Source organism: Synchiropus splendidus, chromosome 7, assembly GCF_027744825.2.
Source record: "Synchiropus splendidus isolate RoL2022-P1 chromosome 7, RoL_Sspl_1.0, whole genome shotgun sequence".
Taxonomy (NCBI): Eukaryota; Metazoa; Chordata; class Actinopteri; order Syngnathiformes; family Callionymidae; genus Synchiropus; species Synchiropus splendidus.
In genome coordinates this window covers 19,095,883-19,118,756 of record NC_071340.1, presented here as the reverse complement: position 1 = coordinate 19,118,756, position 22,874 = coordinate 19,095,883, and the positions used below count along the sequence as shown (strand labels likewise).

The 22,874-nt window shown below is 42.9% G+C and overlaps 2 protein-coding genes across 2 annotated transcripts; both read right to left on the bottom strand.

Annotated features, from left to right (window-relative positions):
- Positions 1–2,104: 2,104 nt before the first annotated feature.
- On the bottom strand, positions 2,105–6,348 carry prlhr2a (prolactin releasing hormone receptor 2a). Its single transcript, XM_053871396.1, has 3 exons — positions 6,205–6,348; positions 3,093–3,556; positions 2,105–2,741 (listed from the first exon to the last, which is right to left on the bottom strand). The coding sequence occupies exons 2-3, from the start codon at positions 3,545–3,547 to the stop codon at positions 2,105–2,107; spliced, it is 1,092 nt and encodes a 363-aa protein (XP_053727371.1). The 5' UTR covers positions 3,548–3,556; positions 6,205–6,348.
- Positions 6,349–18,013: 11,665 nt separating this feature from the next.
- got1l1 (glutamic-oxaloacetic transaminase 1 like 1) lies at positions 18,014–21,662 on the bottom strand. Its single transcript, XM_053870847.1, has 8 exons — positions 21,497–21,662; positions 20,909–21,090; positions 20,710–20,833; positions 19,530–19,747; positions 19,310–19,460; positions 18,558–18,723; positions 18,247–18,389; positions 18,014–18,160 (listed from the first exon to the last, which is right to left on the bottom strand). The coding sequence occupies exons 1-8, from the start codon at positions 21,660–21,662 to the stop codon at positions 18,015–18,017; spliced, it is 1,296 nt and encodes a 431-aa protein (XP_053726822.1). The 3' UTR covers position 18,014.
- Positions 21,663–22,874: the final 1,212 nt, after the last annotated feature.

The following is a 22,874-nucleotide window of genomic DNA, read 5'->3' as shown; positions in this document are numbered from 1 at the left end:
GTGAGATGTGAGGGGGAGGTTGTGGGTTTGAATCCATCTTGAATTAGATTAGATGATCTTTATTACTGCCACAGTGGGGAATCAATGATCTTGGATATTTTCTGTGTGGTGCTCCTCGTGCTTCGATCTCCTTCCTTGGTTTCCTTTTGACACATTGTCAGCAGGTGTAAGTGGTTGTCTGTGTCTAGTGATGGATTTATAAGCTGTCTCCCATCTCCCGCCACAAAGGGAAGAATCAGCAGCCGATAGTGAGCGAATGCAATTACAACTGCGCTCTCTTGACCATTAGTTGGAGTGTGGTCTTCTGATTGCTTCAGTCGTTGACTTTCTGAGTCCTCCATGTCTTCCTCAAGGACTCAGTTTAACTGGCAGCCAGCTTTTATATTGAAAAATGAAGAAATGTAAAGCCAAATATGCTATTCATTTCTTTAACTAGAGTCTGTCCCTCTCACGAAATGAACAAGGAAATGCTGACCAAACGTTTTCATGTGCTTGAATCCTATTTTCTGTAAGAAATGGTGATGTTCTTATTTGTATTCCTTAGAGGCTCCTGACAGAAGCTACACAGCTGAATAAATGGAGTGTCTATCTATATAATAATCTTTTTCTTTTTTTAAACACCGTCTTCTACTTCTACTTTCACTGTCGACGATAGCAGTAATACAATGCAGGAACTGTAACAATCTTGTCCCATTCTCATCACTAGGTAGAAGGGCCCAAACAAACGTGTCATGGTCGCTGGGTTGAGGCTTTTGTCCACAAATTGACACATTGTCTTCAAATCCTGGTCAAAATATACACTTTTATGAGCTTGAAAAATGAACATGTTCACACACTATCAACATCGTTTTTTTTCATTTATGTGTTTGTGTTTTTTAATGGTGTTTAATCGCAAATTAATGCATTGATTAAACTTCCTTTAATTTACATTTTAACAGATTAAAAAAGTGTGATTTATTTGTTATCCCTCAAGGTCAGCGATTTAACAGCTAAAATCGACGGCGGTTTGTGCAGCGATGTGAAGCGATGTTAGTTCTCAAACGAAGCGTTACACAAGTGATTTATTGGTTGTAGGAGATGACATGAAAACCACAGGAACATTCGGCCGAGCGTTAGCTATGTCGCCAGCTAGCATTAGCATTCACATCACAGCAGACGTCACATCAAAATAACACTTTCAGAAACAACAAAACCAACAAAGAACCTTCCAGACATGACAACAGAGGCTTCATCGCTGGACAAAACGTCAAAAAGTCAAAGCGATTGTTCACAGTCGTCATCCAGAGAGAAGACACGTGGTGGAGCGACTCCTCAGATGTGACCGAGTTCATGTGGCAGGTGCGTGCACTGCACCCTCGACAGATCACAAGTGGCATTACTTCCTGAATAAGCGTCCGACTAGTCCATTCGCATAACTTTACTAACCGTCATCGCAATAGCGTCAATTTCTCCGCCTTGGTAAGTCAGTCAAATAACATGGGATTAGAACCCATAACAAGTTATCTCCATTGGCTCCCAGATACAACCGGCCTCCCAAGGTTGCTCAACTCTCCTGGAAGTTGTGCAGACAAAATTCTCCACCCCCTCCTGTCCTCCTTTCACATCACTCTTCACCCTTGACTCTTCACCCTTGTTCTCAACGCCTTCTTTGGCCCGCACTCTGCCTCCCTCTCAGGGCAGAAAGGTTGGTGGCTCCCACCCAACACCTCTCCCTCCCTCCCATACGTGCAGTCCTTGAGTTCTGTTGTTGTGTTTTCCATGTTGCTCATGTGCTGAGGTGTTCCAAATCCCACACTGTGCCCCCCTCACAGTTTTGCTTTTTTCTCCCCCCTCCTGCCTCATGTTCTCCATTCTTAACTCTGTAACAGTGAATTTCTCCATTGTGATATTAAGAAGTTAAAGTCTAAGAAGCTCTGATAGATTGTGCTTTTAAGCCACAGGATGGTGACGATTATCAGTGAATCTTCATCAACATTCTCACAAAACACTTTTGCTCCTCAGCAGAATGAGATATTCAGAACTTCATGCTGTCATTTTCCTCTTTAAATGGACACCATCTATAGATGAATCTTGCGCGGTCATGTTGATGTCGGTGTATAAATCCTCACAAGGCCACGCTGGCTGTGGCACAGTTGTTGCCAGAGATGCCGATGCGTCGGCGACATGTGAACATCTTCCGGAGCTCAGCCCGGAAGCGGTCGTGCAGCCAGGCGTAGAGGAAAGGGTTGCAGCAGGAGGAGCTCATGGCGCACAGGTGGCACAGCAGCTGGATGAGCAGGAAGTAGCGCTTGTCGATCAGGCGGATGTCGACGTCACGCAGCACGTTGAACACGCTGATGGGCAGCCAGCACACGCCAAACGCCGCCACCACCAGGCTCACCAAGCGGAAGGTCTTACGCTTGCGCAGCCGCTGGGCCTTGGCCTGACTCTGGGTGAGGTGGCCCGGCGCCACGCAGTTCCGCAGCTTGACGGAGATGCAGAGGTAGGAGATGCTGAGCGCCGACAGAGGCAGGAGGTAGGTGATGAAGAGGGTGCTGTAGCCGTACACCAGCCGCTCCTTCTCCTGACCCATCCAGAACTCCTCACAGATGGTGAAGCCCTCGGTCTTGAACTCCACGTGGTAGGTGTGAGCCACAGCCGGGGCCACCAGGACCGTGGAGAGCAGCCAGATGGCAGACAGCAAGTAGGTGCAAGCCAGGACCGAGAGGCGCCTTTTCAGAGGATGCACCGTGGCGTGGTATCTGCAGAGGACAGACAGGAAGTCTTTCACTGCCGCTTCAGAAACCAGGACAAAAGCCCACTTCACCACAGCCTCGGACTTGTCAACCAGTTCTCCTAGGAAGGCTTTCAGTACGTGAGACATTTCGTTCATTTCTCACATCTGACTGACCTGTTTTGGACACCGTGTTGTGAATGAGGAGCAGAAAAACCTCAAAATGACAGCCTCCACCTGAGCTACATTCATTTCAATTTGACATTTACGTGTGGCACATTTGTTCTGCCCAACAAGAACTACTATTATGTGCAGTGATTACAAGCACATGACGTGACTCATCGGAGTAAATCCGCTCTCGCTGTAATTCTGCGGCTACCTGTCCACGCCGATGGCGGTGAGCGTGAAGACGGACACGTAGACGGTGACAGGCTGGATGAGGTACACCAGGTAGCACATGAAGCGGCCGAACACCCAGCCGTGGGGGTTGAAGGCGTAAGCCAGGGTGAAGGGGACGCAGGTGGCGCACATCAGCATGTCGGAGAAGGCCAAGTTGCCGATGAAGAAGTTGGTGACGTTGTGCATCTTGCGGGTGCGACAGATGACGTAGAGCAGCAGGTAGTTGCCAAAGACTCCCACCAGGGCCACCAGCGTGTAGCAGGGGATGATGAGCAGCTTGAAGGACTGGAGCAGCTCCACACCTGCGAACTGGCCGCCGCGCTTGGACGAGCCGTTCTGCAGGGCCACTTCAAAGATGGCGTGGCTGTTGTTCTCGCTCTCCTCACGCAGCTCATGTGGAGTGGGGAGCTCCGCCGGCCAGCCGCTGCCCTCCATGACAGGTTGCTGCAAACAAGTCAGAAAACCACGTCTCAGTCTCTCATGACGGGGTCAACGCTCCGTCAGCTTGACACATGAGCTGCCCGCGTGTTGAAAACGTGACTGGCGTGTCCCGCACATGACGCCATGCCAAGACGCAGTTGTAGAAAGCGAATGTTAATATTTAGCTTCCCGACAATGGCAACAATAGTAACGCACGGTGACTTAGATAAGTAACTTTGGTTTGAAATAATGACGCGTCAGATTACCCGTTACTGAAAAAGGTTGTGATATACAGGTAATGTGTGATGCGTTTCTGGCATCACTGGTTGTAAATTGTTAAACATCTATCCAGGGTTGTTCTGGGATAACGGGGACAGTATTTGAGGTGTATAAGAAGTACACAAAGATGAGAGTCCTGGATCCCTCCCAAGTCTGGTTCATAGTTTTATTCTGTTTCCTTCACCCATCTGTCCATTTTCTGCAGTGACAAAGTAAAGCCAGCCAAACAACCCTCTCCATAGAAACCTCTGATGGCTCCAGAGTAATGCTGGAGTGTCCCCAGTTCTATGACTCCAGCGGTTCCCAGGTCTTTCCTGAGGTCTTCTCCCAGTTGGACAAGCTCCAAGCTCCTCACCAGGGAGCAACCTCCTCACAGCACTCAGAGGAGAGGATGAAATATATTGAAAAAAAAAGATCCAAAACAGACCACAATAATAGACCGTTCTGAAATCCCTCCATTCACACGGCCCCGTCAAGGTTATTATTGGAACATAAGCTCTCTGCTGAGGTGCCCTTGAGCAAGATGAAGAGCCTCTCATCCGTCCTCTTGACACTGTTTGTGTCCCGATCATGTGTTGGAGGCGACGGCTGATGCGACTGAGAGTCATAAAAAAGTACGTCGGCAATTACACTGTAATTAGCTGGGGAGTCGAGGGGTTTCGTCTGGTGACTCCTATTGCCTCCCACAGATCAAAACAACCCCCTGCTCAGTACTGGCTCTAAACTGGCCACGCTGAGAACATAATTATTTTCTGTCACTCTCATGTTGTTCAGTAATGATCTCCGGTACGATCACTAGCACGGATGGGTGGGGGCACGGAGAGGCTTCACACTGTTCCCAGTTGGTCTTACCGACCACATCAATGGCTCGGAGCACCTTCTCACAAACTGAAACCTCTTTCAGTGTCATCAAAGAATCCTTTCTTTCACTTGTAGGAAACATTTTTACTCAAACCACAGGGACAGCACACATTAGTTCTTTCCAGTATTTGATGGTTCAAACACAAGGATTGTCTCTCCTTCTAGACCAGTCCTTCTCAAATAGCAGGGGGCATGGAGCGATGCCAGGGGGTTCCTCGGGGAACATACTTTTTTGCCGTACTAGAACTAAGTGCAATTGCACATCCACTTATGTTTTTTTTTTTTGTATTTATTTCAGGCAAGTTGATGCACTATCAGTATTTTCTGTTAGAGATGTAAACAATGTTACTTTAGTTATTCTTTATTGTAAGTTGTGTCATGTTTCGTTTCTTGTGTGCTTTTATTTTGTTGTTTCATGTGTTTCATCGTTTCCTTTTCCTTCTCTCTCTTCAGCTTCACAGCAGTGCAGCTGATCAGACTAACCTGATTTCTATACGTGGGTTCCAGTCTGTGCTGCCAGATGGTTGCTTCCCGTCCTCACAGTAAACGCTCTCTCCACCCTCCTTTCTCTCGTGCTCCTGTTGTATATTTCTAAATTTTGTGTGTGCTTCATCTTCTTTTTGTTGCCTCCTTAGTTTGTTCTCCTCACTGTTTCTCGCTTCTCGCTATTTATTCCGAGTCTTCTGTCAGCCTGCAACAATTCAGCAACTGATCCCATAGACAGCCATGACAAGTGATATATGTATTGCTTTCTTTTTTCTTTTCTTTAATGTTAACAAGGAGACAGTGTTATAGAGAGGTGTACTTCTAATAATCATATAGAGAAATGATGACTATTTATGGAGGCGGCAGAGAAAAAAACAGTGAAGCAATGACTTAAACAATTAAGGGGCAGCAACTAATCTTTTTAGACTGTGGGAGGAAACCAGAGTGGATAGCGGAAACTCACACAAGCAACGTCAGATAATACATTAAAAAAGTCAGTAAATAATCTATATTAATTCTAAAATAAAATTTGTATTGCAACGATAAAGGACATCTAATCCAACCTAAAGTACACACAAGTACAAATCTGCATCCACTGTGCAAGTTCTAGACCCTTTTGGCATTGGCTGCACACCTCTACCCTGGAATATTTAACAACTATCACGACTGATATAATATTCTGATATTTTGTAGTCTGAAGCTCAGGAAATCACTTGGGTCCAAATCTGGAGAGATTTTCACTCATCCATCAGGTCATGTCCACAGTGAGATTGAAAGAAAACACCTATCAGTTAAAAATAAAAAAGGGCTTTTCCCCATTAAATCTTTCATAAAACACGTGTTAGTCCAGATGTTTACAGAGAGAAGACATCAGTCTTAAGATCGACTCAACATTTATCTGAATCTGTACGTGTGATGACTTTCTTCATCCTGATATAATTCTGAAATACAGCAACAGGACATGTCTAAATAGTTCCAATAATTCCATGCAGTTCAGAAAACATATATATATACGGTGGGTAACAACCAAAGGCGGACGCACTCACCGTTCTGCCGCTGTCAGCCGCCGCTGTGGAGGCGCTCACTGACAGCGCTCAGGCTGCACAGGCGACTTCCTCTCTCGTCAGGATAAACTCGCTCTCAGATTTCCATACACCTTAACACTATATCTGTGCTCGCATCGTTATTGCGGACCTGCGACGAGACGCGCAACAGGTTCGACTGCCGAAGTGGCGCGTCTTTATATATCTGCCTTGGAACGCTCCGTGATTGACAGCTGTGATGACCGAGATTCAGACGCATCACTTCAAGCTATTAAAAAAATATTTCTCAAAATATTCCCGACTTAATCTACACAGTGAACTGTTGCCGTCAAAATTCATGAACACAAGTCAAAATGAGACGCTTAAATGCGTGTGACGTCACTGCCCTCCGTCACTATGGCTGGTGTTTGAACCACTAACTGGTCCAATATTTGCGGTGCATCTGGTGGCAGCAGGATAAGAGTTTAACAGGAAAATTTGAGCTGTTGTTCCCTGTAATCTGATCAAGTATTTGTCATCTCGCTTTACATTTTACCTTACATAAAAGATGGCAGACTTTAATGATTGGTGGCTTTATAGTGTTTCCCTGAACATGATCCTGAAGAATAAGATCACCAACAATGTGCTGTGATGAAGGAGACGAACCACACGTTCCTGTTGGAGAAGTAGTCAGAGATGGTCACGTCTACGGAGCCCTGGAAGTGACATGCATGTGTTTATTTTTTTTGGATGTGACATGTATGACTTCAATTTTCTTCTAATACCACAGGTGGCTCAGATATACGTATGGGAATTGGCATGTATGACTTTATTTTTTTATCCCGAAATAACAGTTACCTCATAATAATTTGTATCTTGAGATCATTTTTATCTCAGGATAAAAAAAATAAAGTCAAGCTCAGCCACATGTGGTATTATTTTGAGTAGATGGCACTTGATCGGACTGTCACAAGCGCAACGACATATTCTGGCTTGCTGACAGTGGATAACAACGTTGCCAAACAGTTACAAAGCCACGGGAGACATAGTGGTTACAGGTTACAGGTGGATCTATACAAAATGCTTTGCCAGAGAGGCAGTTATGCATGCACATACACTTACGATTGTATCTTGAGATAACTGTTATCTCGAGATACAAATTATCGTGAGATAAAAATTCTCGAGAAAATTATCTCGGGATAGAAAAAAAAGTCATGCATGTCACATCCAATAAAAATAAACACATGCATGTCACTTCCAGGGCTGTGTACACGTCTGACACTACACGTCACTATGAATCAGAACAGCAGCGTACAGTTTGTAGGCATCATGTTTCTGTCTCTGTATATGTCTATATCTGTCTATTTCTTGGTCTTGTAGCAACAGTCACCAGGTCACGGTCCTCCACCACAGGTGTCTCATACCCAAGTGAAGAGATCTGTGGAAGCTCAGTACTGCAGTTGAGATAAAAGCAGGAGTAACTTGGCATGGCATACTTGACCTGGAGCACGAATTCACTGCTTCATACTTGTCAACACGGTCTGCTCAGCGCTTGTTGCAGTGAAACCCCTCATTTATTGGATTGTTTTCCTCACCAGCTGAAGCTTCCTTCTAATATGTTTCATCAGAACCTCGCACCTGTAAGTGGCTAATTACCAGGAGGGTCTCAGAAAGCTGAGCGTTAAATCCATATATTATTCAGCAGCTCCTTCGCTGTACATCTAAATGTCTGTTTCAGTACTTACCTGCAGATACATATGCATACAACAGGGCCACCTACTATTATGTGTTTGCACTTTCAGTTCCTGACAGAGCTTCACTTCTTTTCTGTGGTTCAGATCGTGAAATGTACCTGCGGTGAGTGGAGACGTTTTTTACACTGTGCAGATAAAAAGGCGAGATGATTAAGGCGGCCTGGCTAATGAATGTCAATGCCAGACTGTCTGGGATTCACAAACAGACCCGCGATTCTCTTTGAAGATGAGAGGCGAAAACACTTTTTAAAGACAAAAAAGACGCCGTTTTAAATGAACCGCTTCAGGTGCCCTTGAGACAAGCAATGACACGCTCCAGCAACTTTCACTTGAAACTCTGGTCTGAGCCTCTCCGTGTCGGCTGAGTCCGTCACCCATCCTCAGAGTGTTCTTTTGGTTGCTATCCAAATCTTGGCACCGCATGTGAGAGTAGGAGGCAAATCTTTGCCTTTTGGCTCAGCTCGTTTTTCTCACAAAGCTGTTAAGTGTACTCTACCAAGACACTCTGAAGACAGTCCAAAAAAACCCTCAACTTTTGCACTTGTGGCAGGATTAACTTCCAATCCAGAGTTTTGGAATGATGTCCGTGCTCTGGTCCTGGCTGTTTTACTGTCTCTCAGGTCTTCACATGATGGACTCTGAGGGACCACATATTGTGCAGAAGGAAGAGAAGCTTGAGTGGCCTGTTTTGTTATTGTGAAACCTTATATTTGGTACGACTATCTGTTCTGACCGCCGCTGGCACTTGCACTATTTTTGTATTTGTTCATCGGTGATTGTTGTGTTATTGTTCCAGCACACTCCAAACATCTTCACCCCTCTTATTGTCAGCAGCATGAGTAACAAGGGCCACCTCACCTCCCTGCCCTCCGGCTCTGCCTCTTCCAATGAGCACACATACCTCTGACACAACAAACAAAGTCAAAGAGATCCAGGAAGAGGTGAAGTGATAGACACGGTCGTGAAATCCATTTCCAAGGTGATAACCGACATCTTTCACACAACATAGACTTGAAACAAAGATATAGCAGTCAGTGGTGGCTGGTCAATGGAGGGCGCTGTAGCACTGGCACTTCATACCATCTGCATTTATTATTTAATGGAATATCTCAACTATCATGTGTGGTTAATCATCCTTAGTTACTCCTGTATTGAGTAAGATAGTTGTACAACATGTCATCTATGAAATATTAGGGCTGTTAATGGATTACATTTTCTTATATGAAGGCGATAAATGTCACTGAAGTGTTGCTGGAAGCTCCTATTTTGTGTCCACATATTTACGTCAGGTGCACTGTGTGCAACAACACAGCACAGGAGGCTGATATTTCTCACCACATCTTCTGCCTGCTCTGTTTTTTCTCTTCTCGTCTCCTGGAAATAGCAAGAATCTAAAATGTGATCAGAATCACCTGCGCCTCTGTGTGCTTTAAGTGGCCGGAGTTGTAATTTCGAGCAATTTACCGGTGGAACAAGGCGAGCCGTGGGTTGGTGCATTTTCATCCATTATTTCATCACTGCGCTCTGAAAGAGTCTCCTCTGGTGGAACCACATTTCTTCAGTTTAATTTGAATCCTATTTGAAGCGTAATTTTCTTCTTGTTCTTATTCCATTTGTAGTCCTGCAATTTTGTTGTTATATTTCCTGCAGCCATCTGTCAAACACGGTTCAAACAAGCGCTTGTTGCTCCACGTACAGCAGTACCAGTGCTGCTTAGGGATTTATTCCCAAATAACCAAATAGCGACCTCAAAAATAATACAAAATATGATACAAGGACCGTGAAATGCTCACAAAATTAGTCAATTTTTTTTAAAAATGGACAAAGTGAGACCTTGTGGTTGTGTTTTGTTCTGCAACTGAATAATGAAAGCAAATATTTATTTACCGGTCAAAGTGGTTATGTTGGAAAAAAATATTGAACATCATTGGCATACTCAAGGCTCAAAGGCAACATGTTGAAAACGACCACAAAACAATATTCAAGTAATAAAACCTTAATTTTACTACAAATTAACATCAAAATTATGCAGTAACATTTCCCAACTTTGTCATGCGACACGTATTGATCTATGATATACGATTTTATTTAGGCAGATATTTGAAAACTATACTAATAAATATACTAATAAATTTAAGTTCAAAGTCACACACAGTATTTCTTAGTCAATCACAATACCGTAAAATTACCCTCAATTCAACATTTAATATGGATAATTCTGTTTTAAGTTTCAGTTGAAATTGGATCAATTTGCATAAAAATGTCAATACATTTTGACTTGATGAGTTAGTTCTGGAGTCCAACAGAATAATATACATGGATAATGAAATTATACAGGAAAGACATTTTAATTCACAGAAAATGGGCAAACAGTCCTCGGGATATTTTCCTCCGACTAAAGTTCCGACAAGCTTCTCCATAGAAGCCGAAAAGAGATTTCCGGATGTATATAAACCGAGATCTGACACATCTGTCTTCAAAAACAGCGGCAGGAGAGACGGTTTGAAAGTCTGAAGAAAAGAAAAGGCTGATCAGAGAGTCGCGACTCGTCGTAAATTATGCCGATAAAGTGAATCGCCACTTCCGGCACAGACCTGGAACTTAGACCAGTAGTAGAAACCATCGAGAATTCAAAATGTTGTGGCTGCCTACCAAATATGCACATTGTGTATTCTGCTCATGTCAATATGACTGGCATATTTAAAGCAGGTGTGGAAATGGCACCAACGTCTGCGCTCAATTCCATATTTATTAGTGTTACACTTGGATTTGAATACTCAGAAATAAGCTTGTACTGGGCCCTGAGTCAGTTTTTGTTTGGCCCTGCAGCTCAGCCTGTGTTGGGCCCCTCCCACCAAGCCAGGACCAAGCCATCACTCCACATAAGGTGAGACACTGCTTTATCAGTGAGGTCACTTCATTCCAAAACACTTGAGTTGCCTGAATTTCTCCTGATGTTATTCGAACCGTTCCTCCTCTCTCTTTTACAATCGCAAGAGCTTCAATCACAGACAATCAACACCAGCACAGCTCCTGGTCCTGCCAACACCAAACTGACACACTTTTCCAGAGGATGTGTGAATGGTTGCTCGGCAACGGCTGTAGAGCCGAAAAAGAGGAGATGGTGAGTGGACATGCAGCAGAGAGCTACACGTGACTTGTTTAATGGGGTCCCGGTTTGTCCTGGTACCAACGACGGAGGTGGACACCGCAACCATTGAGACTCATCGATCAAGGGTGAAAACACAATTCTGCAGTGCTCGCTTTAGTCTTCACAGCAGAGACGTCCGCACTTTTTACTGTTGCAGAATGCTTTTTTCACCAACAGTTCCAGAGGTACATGAGCTATCCACTGTATAGAGACAAAAACTATGAGAGACAAAGTCACAACACACAAAAACATGCAGGTGTCTTACAGTGTAACTCCCTCATTGTAAACGCAGACAAGTGGTTTTCCAGCAACTGATTTATCTGAAGCTTATTCACCAAATTCACAGTGAAAACTAAACAGAAAAGTCATCACAAACAATGCAAATACAACACAAACGGTTACATACACAGCATGTGAAAAGTTAAAGAAACACTTGAGGTGTACTGGAGGGAATCTACAAAAGTCTCTCCTTGGTCTGGTCTTGTTACCTGGACCCTTGCTTTCGGAAAAACACTCGACTTGGCACCAGTGTAGCCAAGAAATGCTATTTTTTTCCATGCCATCTATGCCGTCACGCAAGAATTGCATTTTTAAACGTAAATACTACATACAAATGATAAACAAATAATACAAGAAAACAAAATAAAAAATAATGTCATAATGCAAAAAAAAGAATGACCACAGTTACATACAGTTCCTGTCGCAACTTTTCAGACTTTCCCCTGAGCGTCATATTTTAGTCGTCATAAATCCACCAGTCGGGTCTCCACCAGGTCTGTCTCTTTCTGTGTTTCCTCACAGGTCATTCAGCACTTTGCACCTGCCTGTCTCCCACCTCTCACTCCGAGTATCAGGGTTTGACTCCAACTAGGGCTGTGTATTGGCAGGTAGCTATACCTATCCCACTGCTGGAGTGGTGATATGATACATTGAGATTAATTGCAATACTATAAGTTCAGCAATATATTGTAATAAGAGCCATCATTTTAAGGTGGAAAATCAATGCTGTGCAGTTTTTTTACTTCTCCAACAGAGGAGTGAAATTTAATCAACAAAATAACTAGTGTACAAAAAGAAAACGTCAGTCTTACGATCGTCACAAATTCGACCAAAGGTCGTTCTCAGAGACGACTGCCCTCACAGGTGAACTACAAGAAAACATTGCGCTGTTCCAAATAATAACAATAATAATGATACATAACTCAACACTGGTTGAAAATGAGACCATGCATTCAAACACAAAACATCTGTTTGGCATTGAGAGACAAATAAAATAGCAAAATTGATTTCCAATATTGTTCTCTTTCTTTTTTTTCTCTTATTTTTAATTTAGGAATCTAATATTTCATGTAGCTCATAAAATGGCACATTTATGTCCTACTTTATTTCACCCCATAATTTGCAACTAAAAACTCTTTCACTTTCAAATGTTTGCAGTTTTTCATCAGTTACTTTCATTTTCTGTCTAGTTTTACTCCTGAAGTTGCACCCTTATTATTTTGGAAGTCCAGGTAATGCAAGAGTTCCTTGCAGGATGTCACCTCAGGCTGTTGAACCAGGTCCTGCTTGTTGTCCAGCGTGGCTCTTGCAGGCCTTGTTGCCAGTCACGTGACCTGTGCGTTCCCCTCCAGCCCTGGCTGCATCTCTTTTGCTGTCCAGTTCCTGCCTTCTGCTTGGATTGTGCATTCAGTCGAGGGACTTCATCCTCTGACCACCGTCTCACTCAGACCCCGGCCAGGTTCAGCTCCATTGGCTGTGTCCAGCGGAGGCTCTGGTGTGCTCCCGAGTGTATGGCAGCTTCTCTGCCACTGACTCAAGATATCCATCTCCATGGCTTTCCGTATGATGCGGCTGACATTGAACATCTTAGCTCATCTAAACCATGTAGGGTTTCAATGGATGGAGAGGGCTGCTTCCGGGTCCTCAAATCTGTGGCTAGTGGGCCTCCGGAGGTCAGGGCTTGCCATGTACTGCCATATAACCCCAGTTCTATGAATGAAAGACTGATCTTCTACCCACACTGCCCAGCTGTTTGCACATTTTGGCCGGTCTTTCTCAGTGGCGCCCTTGTAAGAGAGAAACACCCTCATTTGCAGAACCAGGACTACGTGACAGTTACCCTGAAAGATGACCACTACACTCCAAATGAATCACTTTCTCTACATTATTTTGGCATATTAAAACAACATAACGTCATAATGTTCCAGCACACCACGTTGCTCATATTGTTTTGTTTTTTTCCTTTGAGTATTCACCAGACATAATAAGTTTCTGAGATGTCGATGACTGGCTCCAGCGATTATTTGTGAATGTTGTTTTGCAGCTGCCAGCTTTTTATATTTATGAATATTTGACAAGACGTTTTGAGGTACAAGCACTGAAGAGAAATAAACCTTTTTGTCTCACAAGTTTGAGGACGGCAGTGAAAGGGTAGATCTAATAACTGTATGATTCACATGAGCACTCAGAGTAACTAAACTTACAGTCCCCTAAAATATGTTTTCTTCTAACACCCCCTTGTGTTCCTCTGACCTGCTTAGAGCTGGATTCCTGAGGCTAGTTCTTCGCCTCCACTGCTACTTTCCGCTGCCCGTTTATTTGTCCATTCATTTCCTTATCTCAGGAGATTGATCTCTTTTCCCTGCTGTGACTTCGTTTTAGACCAATGACTGAGCACCGCGGTGTGTTCACACACATGAGAGTGCGTTCCAGATCTGCTAGTCTTACACTAAAAGTCTGTTACATGTCAAGCAGCAGTGTTATAAAACCATGCGGACGGGACTGTGCTTCCCTGCTGCTGGCCTGAATCCAATTACTTGGAAAAAGTCAGCATGAGACACAGAGGTTTGCCATTGATTTCTCTTCATGTTCCGTGCTTATACCATTTTTCCTCTGCTGTTGCTTTATGCTGTGGATAAAAAGCATCACCTGGTGCACAGTCAGATGATCAACTATGTACCTTATGTTGCCAGCACTAATGCGAATTGTGAGCATGTCCATGAGTCAGAATGGGTCTCACTGTTTTCTCACAGTGCAAGTTTTATCGACGATTTGGTAAAGATTAAAGCAGCACTTTGTATGAAGCTGTCTTCAGAACTGCTCTGCATGGTTTCTCATCCAGCAGAATTCACATGTAGCGTTTCCTCGCCATGGATGATTCATCTCTGCCGTGACAGTTTCATCGTCTGCGAGTAATGAACGACAGCCGTGGAAGTTGTGTGGAGGTTGTGTGTTCTGTTGCCGCTTGTGTGGGTTTTCTTCGGGCATGCCTTTTCCTCCCACGTCCCCAAATCACTGTCTCCTCTCCACGAGTCCCATTCATCGGAATCTGGTCTCATAACTTCGCTTGAGGCCCCCACACTTCTAGCTCCGCTGGTTGTCTTTGTGTCAGAGCTACTGTCTCTAGAACATCCATATGGCTCGTCTCACTACTGTCTGAAAGCTTGAAGGCTCGCTACCCTTTCACTCGAACTCAGCGGTGGGAAATTATATTTCCTTAGGGGCTGCATTATATGCTGCCACTAGTGCAGCCAAGCCAACAGATGGAAGGCAAAGAGTCTTCATTGTAATTGAAGTTTTGTTACTTAAAACAGGGAAAAGTGTAGATATTTTTTGCCTAAAAATGTTTTGACTACATATTTATTAATTGTGTACACACGTCATTTAAATAATGTCAACATAAATGATAAATATTGGAATACCTTTGTAACAAAACTATGGGGAAAACATGTAATTATGATATTATGGCATTTGATGACGGTACTTTCTTACTCAGTATCTTATCTTTCCATTTTGAGTCACATACTGTTAAAATGACCATATTAAAAGAACATGAACAAAGTCCTAAAATAACTTGTATTTAGAATTTATATCATAGCAAATTATTAGAATTAAGTGCAGTATAATAAAGCGTGATTTCCTTTGTATTTTTGCACTGAAGCCATTAGGGTAGAGGTCACCAACCTTTTGGCAATGTGACCTTGTGGGCAACTATCAGTTTAGTACTCATTTGTTCAATAACCATATTTAATCTACTTCTCCGTACACAAACCAAAACCTTGTGAAATGACATGAAACCATGTGGTCATTGCAAAGTTATTTATTTGTCATGGAAAAGTCTAACCAGCAGCAGAACCAGGTGCGAGTCATATTCGTCAAATCTACTAAAGAAAAAAGTAGAGTCAATCCAAACATTTGAGAGAATTGTACGTCATGAATAAAATTCTGAGTAAAATGAGTAATAAAACAATGTACAAATATCGTGAAATAAGAATATATATTTTTTTCAAAATATAAACTAACGAAGATATAAGTAAAGTGTAGATGAAAGTATCAACATCAACAACAAGTATCAACATCATGAACAGTATTTACAGTTAGGGGTTTCACTTTCTTTATCATTTTTTCCTTTCAAGAACTTATTCAAAGTGAGTAACTGTCACAAATTTGCAGCTGTCAAGTCAATTCAGTGACACACTACTGCCACCATATGTGGCAAGTCTATTAAGGCTGAGCTTCTCGCGACCCTCAAGGCCCAAAGGTGTAAAACAAAAAAACTTCTAGCGGCCCTCAAAGAGGTGCTCGCGGTCCAACCATGGAGCGAGCCCTGTGGTTATATAATATACTCACAATTCATCACAACCACTTACCAGTGGCGTGACAAGTAAGGAACACACAATTAAACCCAATAATATGCTTATTAAATGAACAAAAACAATAACATTAACGGTCCACGGGCTGCTCCCTTGGTCTTTTTGCCACTCTATTGGTGACCTCTGAATGAAATCCACACAAATCCAGTCAAGGGCCGGACTTTGTCGTTGTAGGTTAGATGTGGGACTGACATAAACTCCCACTACTTTGCCCACCTCTGCTCCAGCTTATACTCTTCTGTCACAGCTCACCCTCCTCCTCTCGGTTTGTGACACCGAGGTAACAAAATTCCACTTAACCTGCATCTGAGTGTTTTAAGTTAAGGACATGGATTAAAGGAGGTGAACTATAGTACTGCATCCCAGCTGAACACAAATGAACAAAAAAGATTTTGTTGCTCATGCAGTATTTCGAGAACTGGTGACAATTATAAAGAAAGAGAAGGGTTGTTGGAGAACATGCTGTTTTTTTTATGATGTTTTAGACAAGCACATTTTAACGCCCACCAGCCTGCAGCTTTCATACTTCTGACTCGAGCTTTTATTTCTTGATGATGCCCAGAGGTGTGTTGTCAAAGGTAGTGCCTACTTTAGTTCAGTTTTTTATGGGTTACCAAAGCTCTGTAAACAGCATTGCCTATGTTTATCAACACAACATGTTGTTTTGAGATGAAGGATGAAATGTTTGCAGCGTAGATGACAGGAAGAGGTGATTACTTCACACCACAGTCTCTTCATGGAACATCATGCAGCCATGGCAACAGCAACGTTGCTTTTGGTGCAGGAAATATATTTTTATTGATGAATTCATTTAATGGATCAGCCTTTTTTTTCCGTCCTCAGTTGCTCTTAAATGTATTGCCTTTGCCGGGGTGGTTAAGTGGTTATATCTATTCAAAATAAATGTCATCAGATTGGGATGAAATTTTCGGGGTAAAGAGAAGTAATATTAAAAGTCTTCTGGATTTCCACGTGGATCACCACTGTCTCACCCATCCTGGAGACGTCTTTCTGGGTTTGTGCAAGTGACTTGTGCAAGCGGGTGACTCGAACGCCACCCGCTGTAGTGTTGAGCTGATTTCACTGTCAATGGTATCATTGATATTTTAAATGTTACAAAGGGGCCTCTTTATTTTTGGTAAAGTAAACGTTGGACAGTAACATGGAGATGAAAAAATGGATGGAAATTAGCAGAGGTCTATGCTCACTTGATGGAAAAAGATGCACCAACCCTGCCAAACTTGGCCGTTTCACTTCATAGTCATGGTGACACAATATTGACTTGTTCACCACACAAGGTTTAGAGGAGGTGTTGAAACAATTCCTGTGCTGAGTCCTGTTTGTTCTTTCTCTATCGCAGACTCTCAGCTTATTTGCTTCAGTGTCATGACTGCCGCTGGACTTTATCTCCAGGCAAAGAGATTTCTTTCCCTCAGAAAAAGACATTGGCTATTTTTAATCATCTTTTCTAGCTTTACATTTTTTATGTAAATAATTTTGTCCATTTTGTGTCGATATATTTAGATTCTCTTCATTCACATGTGGCTTTTGATTTTCACTTCCTATAGCAATATTTACTGTTCTTTCCTGCATTTTTACTTCCAAAAACTGATTCATATTCTACGGTGCGCATTCGAACAATTTATTTCCACCAGTCACGTAGAGATGAAGTTTATGTTTTCGGGCTAACTTTGGAGTGATTGGAATTGGTCTCTGTTCTAGTTTCGGGAAGTATTTGCATTATGTTGAACTGAACTGAAACTTGCACATATTAAAACTTTGCAATTAATAATCCCGATTTTAATCCCGATTCCAGGAGACAGACGATTTGTATGTTATTTCTGTGGCTGCAGCTTTCCACGTCAGTAGTTTTTTCCTTTAGCTTAGAGTTGTTCCCTCCAAATCCAGGATTCTCTGTTCATGTGATGTGACTCCAGTACGTTGATTCGCTGGCGGTGCTTCGTCACCTTTAAGTTGGATTCGACATCATGTTGTTGTCGAAAAAGTTGAGCTGGTTCTCAGAGACTGGCGATGCAAAAAGAACAATTCATCTGAAGAAATAAAACTTCCACTCACATGTTCACCCAACTGGAATTTAAAGTAAAAAGTATTCAAGTAAAGTAAAGTATTAAAGTAATATGAGATATTTCAGATATTTCTATAGAGCATATGTTTATCAGTCGATAAGAACATAATTATTCGGGAATAAACTCATATGTTTTCATACACTATAATAATGGAGACCTCATTGAACAAAAGAAGCTTGGTTGCCAGTGTTTAATGTGGGGTCCTAGTGGTCAGACACTGATAGATGGACTCTGCAATGTAATCTAAGTTCCGTCCATTGATAGCGCTGATGTTCAAACATCCACCCGGAAGCACATAAACATGCCTCTGCTTGGCCAGGAAGTCCACCTGCTGACCTGCAACACAGAAGACATTTAAACTGAATGGACTTGATCATGTTTTCCAGGTGAATCTGAATGAGTTGTATGTATTTATGGCTCACCATTCATACCCAAGCAACAATAAAGTCCACGCTGTTGAGTCAGGTGGTCCCAGTTCCCCGGGGTGCCCAAGAGTCTCAGTCGCTCTCTTAAGACTTCCCTGACCAGCATGCATCTTTCCACTGCTTGTGTTACTTCCAACCGCCTGGTCCAGGTGAATAATAGAACACATTCAGTCATTCATTTCAATTGAGATCATTTTTTTTTCATTTAGAATGCTAGCAATGGATGTTTTTGTCACTGACAGTATTTATGAAGACACAATCATTTTCATGAAGCTTTTTTTCCCACCTACAAAGGAGCGGTGCCTCACCATTCCGCGAGGTGCGCTGGGTTACTGAGAACAGCAGCAACCACGTGCGCGCCCGTCGTGCACGGCGGAGCCCACAATGTTTGTGCCAGTTTCTCGGCTTGCGATCTCACCGCCCGTAGAAGTGAGCTGCTCTTCGGGACACACAAAAGATGACCGACAGCTTCGCCTGGAGTGGAACACAACGCACACATCCACGGCCGTGAGCGAGGGTGAAGTTGCTAATCCATTTTCTGGGAGAAAGCGGAGCAGATTTTCCTCCAATGCGATTGAGTAGTTACCAGAACAAAGGCCGCGATTGAATCTGGCGAGATTTGCTGTTGCAGTAAAGTGCTACGACGCCAACAAAACCATGCGACCCTGAAACACTCGAGACGACAATGAAAAGGTTTTTAAAATCCACGTGTTCTGCAGTTAGTAGGAAAAGACCTGCTGTTGCTCAGAGACGTTCCACATTTATCTAAGGTGCGGCCTGTTAGTGCAAACTATGAACTGAATTTAGCTTCATAATGCTATTCTTTAGCGAAGCATCTTAGCTAATGTGTTGTTCTCTGGGAATAATGGCTTCCCCCGAGCCAAATATTCTCCAAAGAGAGTTCCAAATCAAGGCTCTCCACCAGATCCAGGTCCTGAACATGGTTGCCTTTAAAGGATCATGGTGACCCCCAGTCTTGGTGTTTACAATGTATGTGATAAGTGAGTGAGCTTAGATAACTCAAAAAATAATAAGAGTCAATAAATCCCCTTGTTCTGACCGTGTAGTCCAAAGGAGTGTGAGAAGGACTGGACGCAGAACAGCTCCATCCCAAGTGAAACGCAGTACTGCACCGGCCAGGCGTCTCGCCACGGATCCCCTGAACAGAGTGGCGGAGTGGGCAGAAGCAGGACCGGAAACAGCTTACGCCTCTGTTGGGAAGCAATACAGAATCCAAAGAGTCAAAACATCCTGTGAATAAGAGTGTATCAAATAGTCACCACAGCAAGCTGCGTAATGATCCGCCACTGATCCTGGGAGAGGTCGGCACCGGTCGGGTAATGGCCCGATGCTGAGAGAACAATAACGCTCGCCTCAGGAGCCTCTTCTAGGTCCTCTAGAAGGTTTTCCAGGCAGACGCCACACTGCTCATCGCTCCAGTAACGAAAGCGGCGGATGTCACGGATCCCTGCTGCCTGGAAGATGTCGCACAACATGTCTGCGGCATGAAAGACAAAGTCGTGTTTATGTCAGTGGTAGATTGGTTCCACTGCTGATCCATAAAAAATCCCTATAACACTTCAATGTGTTGTTGTCCGTAGACAGCAGTACAGTCGTAGCCTCTCTTAACATGATAGTCAAGCTGCTGTATTCCTGTAATGAATCTGGTTCAAATCAGTTAGAGTTGAAAAAATGTGGGTGTCTAGAAACTGGTGACTTGAAGCTGAGAAATAAAAACAAGAGTTTGCCGGCAAACTTAGTCACTGTCATTTTTTGCTTCAGTATTTTTTATACATTATAAACTGTGACCGTTGTGAGGGGCCATCAAGCCAAAATAAAGGTGCCGATGACTACGAAATGTGAAGGAAAAAAATCTTAAGTAATGAAGATGAAATTAACCATAAAAGGTTCAAAGGAAGGAAGGATGTTATGGAGCGTAAATATGGTAAAACCGTTTAAAAAAATAATTTTACATTTTACAAACTATGGGCCAAACATTGAAGATGAAAATAATTTAAAAAAATATTTTGATTTTTTTTTCTACGAATTTTGAGGAAAATACTAAATTGACCAACGAAAAGAAGAAACAAAAATTTAGTCGTGAATGTGTTGTATTTACAGTTGAATTAGTAATGGCTAAAATGATAAAAAAATGACAGAAAATGGCAACTTGTACTAGTCTGACCTCAAAAACACAGGCGAAGGGCTGCATATGGCCCCTGGGCCGCACTTTGCTCAGGTCAGTTCTAGTCACAATTCACCCTTTTTTTTCCCTTTGAGACTTCTTTTTTCTACCTAGCGGGAATGGACTTCCATATACTGAAGTGCTTCATTTTGAGAAAAAAAACCTAATGCAGCTAATGAAACGTTTCCCCCAAGTTTCAATCTTAGCAATTGTTTTATGAAGCAAAACACGTCATATATTATACAGTCCCACAATGAAGTCAATGAACCACCCACCATCACAAGGAGAGGAGAGATAGAGGGGACCGTCCCAAGCTCGGGTCGCATCATACCAACTCTTCAGGAGCTCTGCTGCGAGTCGGACAGCGCCTGTAAATCCAGGGGTTTGGATTCCCAACACCTGTCATGGAAATGATGCTTAACCTCAACCAGGCCATTTTGATCATTTTAATAAGCAGCGTTTGTGTCACGCAACCCGATTCTCCACCAGAGCCGTGGAGCTTCTCCCCACTGCGACCTCATTTGCCCTTCTGTTGAACTCCGACAGACCCAGAACGCTCGGATGCTGCAAGCTGAGCGTGGGATCTCTGCTCATCTGTTGCTTTATTTTTTGAACCAGACCAAGATGAAAGATTCCGCCATCCTCGTTCAAACACTCTGCAGACACCAGATAAAACGGCACATGGCAGATTACAGTGTGAAGATGCTGGAAGAGACAGACAGGGTGATGGACTGCTTCTGTTTTTGTTTTTTGTTTTATTAAATGCTTAACTGTCACAGACATATTCTGGTCATGTCTTTGTGGCATTTTTTGTTGACTGAACTATCACAGTACGTACAACTCACTTTGATAGCTGAGATTACTATGAGGCACAGGAAGTGGATGGTTCATTTGAGAAATGTATGAAGGTTCGGCTCATGCACACCTGAGTACCAACGCCACTTTTCCCACAAGTTCAGGATGTGTACAGCAGTAAAGAAGTCACAACGAAACCAAAACATAAACTTGGGATCTTAACCCTCCAGCTTATCTGCAGCGAGTGTGAGCCCTGGTGTGACGTACCTCTTCCCGCCAGGTATACTCTGCAGGCGTGTGTGTCCTTCCTGAAGGCGGACAGCAGCCTGGACTCAGCGCTCAGGTCAGCCGCCTGGGTATTCCTAAACACGGAGGTGGTGCCCTTGTTTTGGTCGAGCCCTTTTTCATCTGGATTGCCCTCAGGTCGGTTCATTTTCCAACTCTGTCTGCAGAGCGAGTCTCTTGCTGCAAGGCTTTGTTTTGGCTCGGTTGCCTGGTGACAGCACGGAGTGGGTACCTGTCACCTCGGCAACAATAATACAGGAGTTAGTCTCTAATTTGCTGGTGTGGTGAATGATGGAGTTGGACTCTCCAGGCGGAATTGTACCTTGAGGGAAATGAATAATGAGTCGGAAGTGTCATTACTGCTGTCTTCTGCTTCTTCAGAAGATAAATGGCATGGATGGCACCAATTCTGAACCTAAATATATGGGATCCGTGTCACAGTGTCAGAAAATGTGTACAATGCATGATTGAAAACAGCAAAGGAAATTTAAAAATATACTGGAAATTGAATGTAAATTTGCCAGATGAACACAATGCAGTTTTGTTTTACTTTTGGGTTTTGATGCAAAAGTGAGAAATCTAAAAAACTGGATCGTAATTTTTAGCAGATAATTTGCCAGTAGTTCATGTTTACCTTTCAGTAACAATTCTCAATCTAAGATCAAAAAGTTCATAAGTGAAAAAAACTGTAAAAAGTGCGAGGGCGCGGCTCATGGAGGCAGTTATATAACTCTGCGCTAGATGGCAGCAAAAGCTGGGTGGTAGTTTATATAAATTGCCAAACAATAGGCTTCAGAAGACACGACTAATATTTAAGATATGTGTCATGCAATGTCATGCATTTTAATTAAAATACTTACATTTACATCTAGGATTGGAACAAGCTACTAAAGCAGGTGAGTGTTGTTTGTGGAAGAGTAGCGGTAGGGCGGCGCTAAATGATGGAAAATTCAAGTAAATCCCACACTGGTGACGCAGGAGGAAATAGCACTATTTCCATATTTCTCTAATTTTGAAGGTGCTGTGCGTGAAAGACATTTTTCTTGGTTAGGCTTATTCAAGAACTTTGACCACATTTTATAGTGTTTTTTTTCCTTTTTCAAATGAATTGAGTGATAAAGATCGTAAACCCAGCCATCCATCTTCCACAAATGACATGCTTAATAAATAAATATATTTGGTTATTTGCCTCTAAATTGTCCTGCTGACATGATTTACCACTGTTTTCCGGTCTCTTTGTGGTTGATATCTTCTCGATCTCTTCTGACTGTGCTCTGTTACCTGTTGCCCATTTTGTTCACCCTTCCATTGTATTGTGGAGCAATAATCCCTCACTGTCTCCTATGTCCCTCCTTCTCAT